We start from the raw sequence: 12,722 nt of genomic DNA, 5'->3' as shown, positions 1-12,722 counted from the left end.
CTTTTGAGCCAAAAGCTGTGTAAACTGATAATATATTTTTAACAGGTTATCAGACAGTAAATCAGCAACCACAATCTAAAATGGAATTAAAGCTAGAAAAAAAGCAACAGATCAATAAGATTTCTATCCTCTCCATTACATCAATTGTTTTCAGACCATCTAATCCTATTGGTGAAATCATACTGAAGAATCCTAGTTTCTTAGAGAAATTCCTACAATCCTCAGAACCTGTCACTCACTGGCAAGCATCTTTTTACCTGTTGTTTCTGGGATGATCGGTCTCCGACTGCTGAAGCCTGCACGGATAATTGAAGACCACAAGTATTAATCTGCAAATAAGAGTGGAGTTACAACACCTGTATTAAATACCTCGTATTAATTAAAAGCCCTGTAATCAGAAGCCTCACTTTCAACACAAACATGCAAACAGTTAAACTTGAAAGGTCGGAAAGAATCAAAATTTTGGCAACTCTTGTGTATAAATAAAAAGTCATGCTTAGATGAAGTCGAGCTGCATTGTCATTATATACCTATGCTAAATATGTCACAATCCTCGGATCTGTTTGCTAACAATAAAGATATGTTCCAGCAAAAAGTGTAGAGATGACACCTGAAGTACTGTGGGCAACCTTGAGAAAGATGTACTGACCTTAGTGGATATGAAATGTAGATTTACCAGAATAACAAGAGGGTGCCAAGAGTGATATTACAGAAACAGATTACATAAACTAGGGTATTACCTGGACCAAGTATTACCTGAGTCCAGTAAACTAGGGCTGTATTACCTGGAAGCTTGAATGCTGAGGGAATTGATGACAGAAGTTTTCAAAATAGCAAAAAAAATTTCAAGACACAAAATCCCAACATGTAAAGTGCTGATAGAAGAAACTGACATTAATAGTTTCTGTTCATTGCTACCATCAAGGTGGTGGTACAGGAGCCTGAAGACACACACTCAACATTTCAGAAACAGCTTCGTTCCCACCAGCAGATTTTGTAATGGGCAATAAGCCAACCCACTATTAAGCCAACTTGCTATTTCTGCTCCTCTTTACATTAATTAATTAATTTAATTCATACACATCTTATTGTAATTTCTAATTTTAATACACTGCACTGTACTTCTGCCACACAACAATGAACTTCATGATATGTCAGTGACATTAAACCTGATTCTGAACCCAAAAGGGATTTGTTTTGATTCAAAAGCTTTCTCACTGCTGCTATACAAGTTCCTTAGACTAAAAGGAGTGATCAATATTGAGAGACACACATCGAGATGGCAAACTCAGACATCAACTAAAATTCTTCCTTTTTCAATCTTTTTATTGAATTTTTTGAAAACAGATATATAACAGTCATAATAGTACAAAGGGAGTGAGATCACCTTGTTGGCAGTCAACATGAGTAAAAACTATAGGTAACCTCCAAAATAGACCTCCAAAACCCTAAATATAAACAGGATACCAGAAAAAGACAAAAAGATGGAAAAAAAACCCCAAATTGGAAAAAAAACTAAAACAAAGGATACTAAACTAAACAGAACTAAACCTGAACTTAAAAAATGCAAGCTGGGCTATTCCATTACATCAAAGAAAATTTTCCCATTTCTCTAAAGGTAAAGAAAGTTGAAGTTCCTTCTCTCATTCATTTTTAATTTTATCAGATATATCTGGCTGCATATTCATAATCATATCATAGATGATTGCAATTAAACCCTTTTGAGAGGGGTTTAAGCCTAAAATTTTTTCATGATATCAGTTGGATATGAAATCAGAAAAGTAGGTAACATCGTATTTAAAAAATCTCTAATCTGTAAGCATCTAAAAAATGGGATCTGAGCAAATTATATTTATTAGATAATTGTTCAAAAGACATAAAACAATTATCCAAAAATAAATCAGGAAAACATACTATACCCTTTGTTTTCCAAATCAAAAAGGCTTGATCCATGAGAGAAAGAAAAAATTAGATATAATAGGACTTGATAAAATAAATTTATTCAAGCCAAAAAATTTATGAAACTGAAACCATATCCAAAATGTATGTTTAATTATTGGATTAACCATTTGTTTATTCAATTTAGAGAAAACCAAGGGAAGAGAAGTCCCTAAAATGGAAGTCAATGAAAATCCTTGTATTGAATTACATTCAAGATTAACCCATTGTGGACTGACATTAATATCCACATCTTGTGTCCAAAATATTAAATATCAAATATTATTGCCCAATATCTTAAATTCAGCAGTGCCAGGTCACCGTTTTTTTTGGATTTCTGCAAGTATTTGCCTAGGATTTTTATTTTGCCATATATATGACAAAATTTTAGAATCAATAGTATCAAAAAAGGATTTAGGAATAGACAATAGGTGCAGAAGTAGACCATTCAGCCCTTCGAGCCTGCACCACCATTCTGAGATCATGGCTGATCATCTACTATCAATACCCGGTTCCTGCCTTGTCCCCATATCCCTTGATTACCCTATCCATAAGATACCTATCTAGCTCCTTCTTGAAAGCATCCAGAGAATTGGCCTCCATTGCCTTCTGAGGCAGTACATTCCAGACCCCACAACTCTCTGGGAGAAGAAGTTTTTCCTTAACTCTGTCCTAAATGATCTACCCCTTATTCTCAAACCATGCCCTCTGGTACTGGACTCTCCCAGCACCTGGAATATATTTCCTGCCTCTATCTTGTCCAATCCCTTAATAACCTTATATGTTGCAATCAGATCCCCTCTCCATCTCCTTAATTCTAGCGTGTACAAGCCCAGTCTCTCTAACCTCTCTGCGTAAGACAGTCCAGACATCCCAGGAATTAACCTCGTGAATCTACGCTGCACTTCCTCTACAGCCAGGATGTCCTTCCTTAACCCTGGAGACCAAAACTGTACACAATACTCCAGGTGTGGTCTCACCAGGGCCCTGTACAAATGCAAAACAATTTCCTTGCTCTTGTACTCAATTCCCTTTGTAATAAAGGCCAACATTCCATTAGCCTTCTTCATTACCTGCTGCACTTGCTCATTCACCTTCAGTGACTGATGAACAAGGACTCCTAGATCTCTTTGTATTTCTCCCTTACCTAACTCTACACTGCTCAGATAATAATCTGCTTTCCTGTTCTTACTCCCAAAGTGGATTACCTCACACTTATTCACATTAAATGTCATCTGCCAAGTATCTGCCCACTCACCCAGCTTATCCAAGAATAAAGATTGGTACTGCTTGGAAAAGATACAAAAATTTAGGTAAGATAATCATTTTAATAGCATTGATTCGACCAATCAATGATATAGACAGTAAGGACCATTTAGTAAGTGAATGTCTAACCTGGTCTATTAAAGGTAAAAAATTGATGTTAAATAAATCCTTATGTTTTTTAGTAATTTTAACTCCTAGATAAGTAAAATAATCCGTAACCAACCTAAAAGGTAGGCGTCTATAAATTGGAACTTGCATATTTAAAGGAAAAAGTTCACTCTTATTAATATTTGTTTATAACCAGAAAAGTTACTAAACTGAGCGAGCAAAGATATGACAGCAGGAATGGATTTCCCGGAGTTGAAATGTATAATAAAAAATCCTCTGCATATAATGATAACTTGTGTATCACATTTCCGCAGGAAATGCCAAATATAGAAGGTGAGTCACGAATAGCAATAGCTAATGGTTCCTGGGCAATATCAAATAACATTTGGCTAAGAGGACAACCTTGCCTAGTGCCCCAAAACAGCTGAAAAAAAGGAGATCTTATATTATCGGTAAGTACCGAAGCTGTAGGGGCATAATATATCAACTTAACCCAGGATATAAATTGTGGGCTAAAATTAAATTTCTCAAGCGTACTAAGTATGGCCATTCAACTCTATCGAACACTTTCTCGGCATCCAATGAGATAACACATTCTGGAGTTCTAACTGAGGAAGTATAAATTATATTCATTAATCTCCTAATATTAAAGGACGAATAACGGTTTTTAATAAATCCGGTCTGATCAACCAAAATAATTCGAGGCAATACATTCTCCAATCTAGCTGCCACTATTTTTGAAAAAATTCTTAGAATCTACATTCAGTAAGGATATAGGCCTATATGATGCACATTCAGTAGGATCTTTATCTTTTTTTAAGAATTAAAGAAATAGAGGCACCGTAAAAAGATTGTGGTAATTTACCTATAAGTAATGCATTCTTAAAGATTTTACATAGCCACGGAGTAAGTATAGTAGAAAAGGAGTTTAAAAATTCTACTGTATAGCCATCTGGGCCATGTACTTTACCTGAATTCATTGAAGAAATAGCATCTTTCATTTCTTGTTCCATTACAGGAGCATCTAATATTAAACACTCATTAGGTGATAATTTCAGAACATTCAATTTCCTTAAGAATTCATGCATTATAGTAGGGTCATCAGGAGATTCTGATTGATATAAGGAGGTATAAAATTCTTGAAATGATTTGTTTATCTCATTGTGATCAACCGTCAAAGTTCCATCTTGCTCATGAATTTTAATAATCTGTCGTTTAACCGAAGCTGATTTCAATTGACTAGCCAATAGTTTACCAGATATATAAAATTGACTCCTAGACTTAATTAATTGATTTTCAATCGAGGATGTTAAAAGTAAACTACGCTCCATATGAAGCTCGACCCTTTTTTCATACAGCTCCTGACTAGGAGCTGTATATCTTGTCAATTGCTTTAATCTTATCAACCAACATACAAATCTCATTAATTTGTTTTTTTCAGTCCAGCAGAATATGAGATAATCTGTCCATGGATGTATGCTTTAAAAGTGTCCCATAGCACCCTGCTGGAAATTTCATCCGTAGAGTTTGTTGAAAAGTAAAAAATCAATCTGTTCCTTGATGAAATTCACAAAGTCCGAGTCATGTAATAATACAGAATTAAATCACCATTGACCAAAACTAGAAGGTGTATCCATTAGTTTTATAGAAAGTTTCAGTGGTGCATGGTCAGAAATGACAATGGAATCGCAATTACAGTCAATAACAGAGGGAATTAGATGAGAGTCAATAAAAAAGTAGTCAATTCGAGAGTAAACATGAGAAAAGAATGAAAACTCTTTTTCCTTTGGATGTAGAAACCTACAGATTTCTGAAATTCCAAAATCAAGCATAAAGGAATTAATAAAAGTAGCAGATTTATTCCGAAGCACCTGATTAGACTTAGATCTATCCATTGAAGGATTTAAACAGCAATTAAAATCTCCTCCCATTATCAGCATATAGTCATTTAAATTGGGAAAGGATGTGAATAAGTGTTTAAAAAATTCAGGGTAATCAGTATTCAGAGCATTAACATTAACCATAGTCACTTTTTTATTACAGAGCAGGCCAGTAATTATCAAAAATCTACAGTTTGAATCTGAAATTGTTTCATAATGAACAAATGAAATAGATGAATCTATAAAAATAGAAATGCCTCTCACTTTAGCCTGGGAATTTGAATGGTATTGTTGATCTTTCCAAAAACCTGAAAAAACACAGATTATCCTCTTTCCTCACATGAATTTCTTGTACAAAAATGATCTGGCCATTCATTCTTCAGAATACCTTGAAATTTTTTTCCCTAATCGGATGATTTAAACCATTTGTATCCCACGAAACAAAATTAATAATCTTATCCATCATAATAAGACCAGTAATATGGTACGTAAAGGGTTAACCAGAATACAAACTCATGAACTCAGAAGAGGAAAAGAGATTTAAAGAGGAACCAGAAGTTATGACATGTTGGACATTTTAGTAGTTTCGAAATAGTCCAGGTAAAAAATCTACTCTAAAAAGAAAGAAACCTCCTTCCCCCACCCAGAAAGACCCAGAAATAGGCCAAAAGATAAGCTAAGACAAAATCTACCCCCCATCTCTCCTGATGGCAGCCCAAAAGATAAAACTTCATAAAGAAAAGCTACCCATAATTCAACAAGTATATGACGAATCTTATCAAAAAAATAGCAAGACAAAGAACTACCGCTATTTTTTAGAAAAGGTTTAAATCATGGAACAGAGTACTAAGATACGAGTATTTCAGAAAAAAGAGAAAGCAAGCACCAGTTTATGCTGTTAATTATTATTTTTACGCATGAACAATTGAAGGTGATGCAGCAGGAAAGTAAGGTCTTATGAGAAGAACAAAGCAGAATGACATCCTAAAATGTAAAAGAAAAGAGAAAATGTAACTCCGTTCAAGAAAAATAGAAATCGAGCACCAAAACGTCTACTAAATAATTTCAAAAAATAAAAAAAATGCATAATTCCAAAAAGGAACAGCAAAGTTAATCTAGAAATACTAAAAATACCTACAGTACAAACCAAAAAAAAGAACCCACACATAAACAATTGAAAATGACACAGCAAGAAAATAAGGTCTTATGGGAAGAAGAAAGCAAAATGACATCTTGAAATATAAAAATAAAGGGAGCAAATGTATCTCCGTTCCAAAAAAAGAAATCAAACACCAAAACATCTACTAAATAGTTTCAAAAAAATAAAAAAAAAACAAAATCTCAAAAGAGAACAGAAAAGTTGATCTAAAAATAGTAAAAAAAAATAGCTACAGTACAAACTGGTAAAGGGAACCCTCACATTCTAACTGACCCAATCAATAAGCTTAGAATAAGCTTAAATAGCTTAGAGATTTAAGTAAAAACCAAAAAAAACAGAATCCAAATCAGGCCGTAGTAGAGGAAGTTTGCTGGTCAAGAAATTTTTGAGCTTCATTTAATGTCTAGAAGAGACAACAGGAATTATCAGAGAGAATGATTTTCAAACGAGCAGGGAAAAGCAGAGCTGGTTTGAAACCCACACGAAAAAATTCCAACATCAGAGGTTTAAATGCCATTCGTTCCTTCAGAACCTCAGGGCTAAAATCTTCAATGAAGCGAAATTTGAAACCTTTAAATTCAAACATGCCTTTCCGCCAAGCAAAACAAATCAGACGCTCCTTGATATGAACATAATGGAGACAAATGATCACTGGCCGTGGATGAGTAGATTTTGGACGTAAAGAGCGATGGATGCAGTCAATTAATGGAGGATCATCCAGGACTTCTTTGCCAAACGCATCAAATAAAAATTGAGAAAAGAACTTAATAGGATCACCTTCCTCAACATCTTCAGGAAGCCCGATTATCTGTAGATTCTGTCTTCGAGATCGATTTTCAAGGTCGATAACTTTAGATTTATAACGATCCAGTTGTTGAGGCATCAAAGCTATATTTTGTTCCAAAGTTGCGATATTTTGGTCTCTCTGCCGAGCGCCCTCATCAAGTTCTGAAATTGTTGCTTGCTGCAGTTCAACTTCACGTTTAAGCGACCTAAAATTATCCTCAATCGTCTCTAAAACTCCTTCAAACATGCAAACTTTTGAGTAAATTTATCATCTTAAGTTTCACATTGCTTCAACAGTTAACACAGCCTGCTCAGATTGTTTAGAATCACCATCTCTTTTTCCATTAGGATCCGAATCTTTCCCGTTTTTTGCTTCTCATGATCTGGTATTCATTTCCAGCAAATTGAAGTCAAGGTCCAAAAGTATATCTATAACATAAACCTTTTGGTATAGGTATAAAAGAGAGTAAATAAGTGTGGCTACAGGTAATAAAATAAAGGGAATGGAGCAAAGCCAGATTAGACCTCACTCCATGAGTGCCACCAGATCCCCCACATCATCTAAAATTCAAGATCGTTTAATGTAACTTTCAGTACACAAATGTAAAGAACAAAATAATTGTTTCTCCAGATCCAATGCAACACAAAAAAACACAGTAAGAACACAATAACAAAAAATAAATGTAAATACTTAGTATAGCTTCTATACATAGATTGTATGTACATAAAGTGACACTAGGCACAAGAGCACCTGTACACAAGGTGACTTACTGGAAGTGGTAAAGTAGTGGCAGTTGGGGATGTGGAGGGGTGGGTTATGGTTGGAGGTCTTGATCAGCCTTACTGCTTGAGGGAACTGTTTTTTTATTCTGTTGGTCCTTACTTAAATGCTACATAGCCTCTTCCCTGATGCTGATGGTAGAAGGGCAAACAGTCCATCAGACAGGTGTGAGGGATGTTTCATGTTACTGGTCCTGATGGTTAAAGGGTAATTACACCTTAAGGTGGTGTAAGCCCTGAGGCGCCTATACCCTTCTTGATGACAGTAGCAAGAAGAGAACATGTCCTGGATAGTGGAGGTCCCTGATAATGGATTCTGCTTTTCCGCAACAGCACTCTGTGTAGATGTGTACAAAGGTGGAGAGGACTTTATCTGTGGTGGACTAGGCTGGACCCACTACTTTTTGCAAGATTTTCTGTGCAAGAGATTTGGTGTTTCCATACCAGGCTGTGATGTAATCAGTCAGTATACTCTCCACCACACATTTACAGAAATTTGTCAAAGTTTTAGATGACAAGCCAAATTTTTACAAACTGCTAAGAAAGCAGAGACAGTGCCATGCCTTTTTTGTAAAGGCACTAACATGCTGGATCACAGAAAGATCCTCTGAAATGAATTTCAAGTCACTGATCCTGTCCATCTCTGATCCCTTGATGTGGACTGGCTCATGGACATGCAGTTTCCTCCTCCTGTTGTCATTAATCACCTCTTTGGATTTGCTGACATTGAATGTTGTGTGCAACAAGGTTGTTGTGGCAACAATCAGGAAGAAGGCACAAAAAGAAACAACAATCCTATATGCTGATTCGTCATCACCTTTGTTTCAGCCTATGCAATTGGAGCTATGCTTAGCCACACAGTCATAAGTATAAGGTGAATAGAACAGGGCACAGAGCATACACACACACACACACACAGAGCCCTGTGGTGCAGCTCTGCTGATGCAGATTGTGGAGGAGATATTGTTGCCAATCTGAACTGACTAGAGATCCAGCAACCTCCTTCAGGACTCTGGGATGCAGCCCATCTGGTCCAGGTGACTTATCCAGATGAAGACCTTTGAATTTGCCGAGCACTTTTTTCTTTGTAATAGCAATGGCACTCACCCCTGCCCCCAACACTCATGGACCTCTGGCACACTGCTAGTGTTTTCCACTGTGAAAACAGATGCAAAGTACTCATTAAGTTTACCTGCCATTTCTTTGTCCCCCCATTACGACTTCACCAGCATCATTTTCCAGTGGTCTAATATTAACTCTCACTTCCCTTTTACTCTTTATATAACTGAAAAAAACTTCTAGTATCTGGCTTTATATTATTGGCTAGATTGTCCTCATATTTCATCTTTTGCCTTCTTATAGCTTTTAGTTGCATTTTGTTGGATTTAAAAAATGTCCAATCATCCAACTTCTCACTCACTTTGGCTACCTTATGTGCTCTTTCCTTGGCTTTAATGCAGTCCTTAACTTTCTTTGTCAGCCACAGTTGCCTACCCCTGCAGTTTGAGAACTTCTTCTTCTGTGGGACGTATCTATCCTATGCCTTGTGAACTATTCCCAGAAACGTCAGCCATCTCTGCTCTGCTGTCATCCTCGCCAGTATCCTCCTCCAATCCACCTGGGCAAGCTTCTCTCTCATGCCTCTGTAATTCCCTTTATTCCATTGTGATACTGATACATGCGACTTATGCTTCACCATCTCAAATTGCACTAAGAATTCAAACATATTATGATCACTGTCTCCTCAGGATTCCTTTACGTTAAGTTCCCTAATAAGATCTGTGTTAAACAACAAAGATAGCCAAGCTGTCTCAAACACAAGCTGTTCTAAAACTCCATCTCATAGACATTTAACAAATTCCCTCTCTTGTGATCTGATACCAACCTGATTTTCCCAATCCCCTTGCATGTTGAAGTCCCCCATTACAAATGTGTCATTACCCTTACTGAAGCCTTTTCCAGTTCCCTTTGCAATCTCAACTAGACATTTTGGCAACTATTTGGAAGGTTATATGTGATTCCCACACCACTTTATTTTTACCCTTACAGTTTCTTAACTCCACCCACAAAGATTCAACATTCTCTGGCCCCATGTTAACTCTTTCTAAAGATGTAATTCCATCTGGTTGTTTTGCCAGAGCTCTCCATGATTGGAGATGGGTTGATGGACGGACACCAAGGGGAGACCATGTCCGGTTAGGAGAGAGGACTGGGGTAGGGTGGGAGGAGAGAGGGGAAAGGGTCATGGGGAACAGACGGGGGTGGGGGTATAGAGGTGACTGGGGCAGGGGCGGGGCAGAGGTGGGGAAGAGGGGCTGGGGCAGGGCGGTGTAGAGTGAGACAACTGGGTTAAGAGGTGGGGTGCTGTGAGAGGTGAGGTACGGTGGGACATATGGTGGGGTGGGTTGGGAGATAGAGTGGTGTGGGGTAGTATGTAGGGTGGGGGTGGGGGTGGGGTGGGAGACAGGTTGGAGGTGCAATGAAGTATGAGACAGGGTGGCAGATGAGGTGGGGTGAGAGGACCGGACAGGGACCGGTGGGGTAACAGATGGAGTGAGAGGACTGTGGTGGGAGACAGGGTGGGGTACAGACGGAGTAAGAGGACTGTGGTGGGAGAGGACAGGGGTGGAACATTGGAGGTGCGATGGGGTGGGAGACGGGCAGACCAGGTCAGGCAGCGAAACCGGACACCTTGGACAAAGGGCGAGGCATGGTTCGGTTGCCATGGATACCGCAGAGCACCTACCGGGTTTCCGAGCAGCCTTGGCCGGTATTTGCCGGGTAGCATGTCCCCCTCCGGCCCAGCTCCCAGTCCCGGTATCGATGCTCCGCTCCTTCCCGCCGCTCCCCGGCTCCCTGACAACGGCCACTTCCGGTGTTGATGGCGCCAACGCTCCATGTTCCATCGCCGGCCCGCCCACGAGAACCCGCCCCGGTATGGAGGCGATGGGAGTTGTTAGACCGCTGGGAAAACTGGAGAAAACGGCCAAAAGCTGCAAGTCTGCCACCTAGACACTTATTATTAAAACAGGCTAGGTCTGTTCTGTCAGGAGAGCCGAATGCCCTGCAATGTCATTAGTTCAGAGGGAATGAGGGATCATCAGACAGGAGGATCAAGAGGATCTCCACGAAACAGAAATGTTCCAGCCACTACACAACATCAAACTCAAAAGCATTACCGCACAACGTGACAGATCATGTCATCATATAAAACATACGACAACTGGAACATTAATAAGCAAGGAAATAATTCTGACATTTGGCAAGCCTGAAATATAGAAACAGATATTAAGAGCGTCTATGGGTATTTCAAAAATGAGGGTTCACAAAGTAACTTCAGAAAGAGAGATTAACGAAAACATGGATTTGGCAGATGAATTACACGAGTATTTTGCATCAGTTTTCAATATAAAGGTTTCAATTAATATCTCAGAAACAACAGTCCATCAGGAATTGCAAGGGAAAGAGAAACTTGGAAACTCAGAATTTATCCAAGGCATTTGATACGGCAACCATCAAAAGAGACCGTAGAAAATAAAAGTTTGTCATTCAACACTATACATGAATGCAGCCAAGGAAGATAGGAAAGAATAAAACAAATCTCCATTATGAGATTGCAGAACAATCCCAGTACACATGAAGGCATGCTTATCTTCAAAGACTATCAGAGTCAGGACATTATATTACAAAGCACCGGTTAGGCACACGCGAAACATTGTGTGCAAATGTGTTTGCAACAGTGTCTGTGACTGCAGTTAAGTTCAGCAGGGTCTTGCCAACACTGCAGGACTTTGGATAGTTTTTTTCTGGAGTTAAGGTTGGCTGAGGTGTGACCTGATGGATGTAGAAAAATTATAAGAGGCTCAGATTATCAAAACATTTTCCTATGGTAGGGGTATCAAAAACAAGGGGCAGCGAGATTTAAAGCTGGTCTCTGGGGTCAGCTTGTTACACAGAGTAGTTCATATCTAAAATGTGCTGCGAAAAGAGGTGGATCAGATAGATCACTAAATTTAATTCATTCAGACATTTAAATCACAAAACAGAGAAGGACATATATGAGATTCATATCGATGAGCCAGAAGGTTTGCATAGATGTGGAGGTAAGAATGGCCCATTTTGGTACAATTTGAGCCATGTACAAGTATGTATAGCATGAAGATACTGTTAGTCACCAGGAAAACCTACAGAAAAGATATCAATAAGATTGAAAGAATACAGAAAATTTAGAAACATAGAAAACTTACGGCATAATACATTCTTTGGGCCACAATGCTGTGCCGAACATGTCCCTACCTTAGAAATTACCCAGGGTTACCCATTGCCCTCTATTTTTCTAAGCTCCATGTACCTACCCAGGAGTCTCTTAAAAGATCCTATCATATCCGCCTCCACCACCATCACCAGCAGCCCATTCCAGGCACTCACCACTCTCTGCATAAAAATCTTACCCCTGACATTTCCTCTGTACCTACTTCCAAGCACTTTAAAACTGTGCCCTCTTGTGTTAGCTATTTCAGCTCTGGGAAAAAGCCTCTGACTATCCACATGATCAATGTCTTTCATCATCTTATATACCTCTATCAGGTCACCTCTCATCCTACATCGCTCCAAGAAGAAAAGCCCAAGTTCACTCAACCTATTCTCATAAGGCATGCTCCCCAATCTAGGCAACATCTACAGTTTCCATATCCTTCCTGTAGTGAGGTGATCAGAACTGAGAACAGTTCTCTAAGTGGGGTCTGATCAGGGTCTTATATAGCTGTAACATTACCTCTCAGGTCTTAAACTTAATCCCATGGTTG

At 38.5% G+C, this 12,722-nt stretch overlaps 1 protein-coding gene across 3 annotated transcripts in view; it reads right to left on the bottom strand.

Annotated features, from left to right (window-relative positions):
- Positions 1-11,070, bottom strand: part of LOC132378741 (leucine-rich repeat-containing protein 49) — a 153,644-nt gene extending 142,574 nt beyond the window's left edge. For 2 of the 3 annotated variants that reach the window (XM_059945856.1, XM_059945855.1), the window contains exons 1-2: positions 10,664-11,070; positions 258-329 (exon numbers count right to left, since the gene is read on the bottom strand). In XM_059945856.1, coding sequence (XP_059801839.1) covers positions 258-329; positions 10,664-10,816 — 225 coding nt within the window. In that variant the 5' untranslated portion in view covers positions 10,817-11,070. The remainder of the gene's footprint in view (positions 1-257; positions 330-10,663) is intronic. The other variant, XM_059945854.1, reaches the window with a different exon arrangement.
- Between the last annotated feature and the right edge of the window lie 1,652 nt (positions 11,071-12,722).

Source organism: Hypanus sabinus, chromosome 21 (assembly GCF_030144855.1).
Source record: "Hypanus sabinus isolate sHypSab1 chromosome 21, sHypSab1.hap1, whole genome shotgun sequence".
NCBI classification, from domain to species: domain Eukaryota; kingdom Metazoa; phylum Chordata; class Chondrichthyes; order Myliobatiformes; family Dasyatidae; genus Hypanus; species Hypanus sabinus.
Note: the sequence above shows the minus strand (reverse complement) of the source record. Positions and strands in the feature narration are given on the sequence as shown.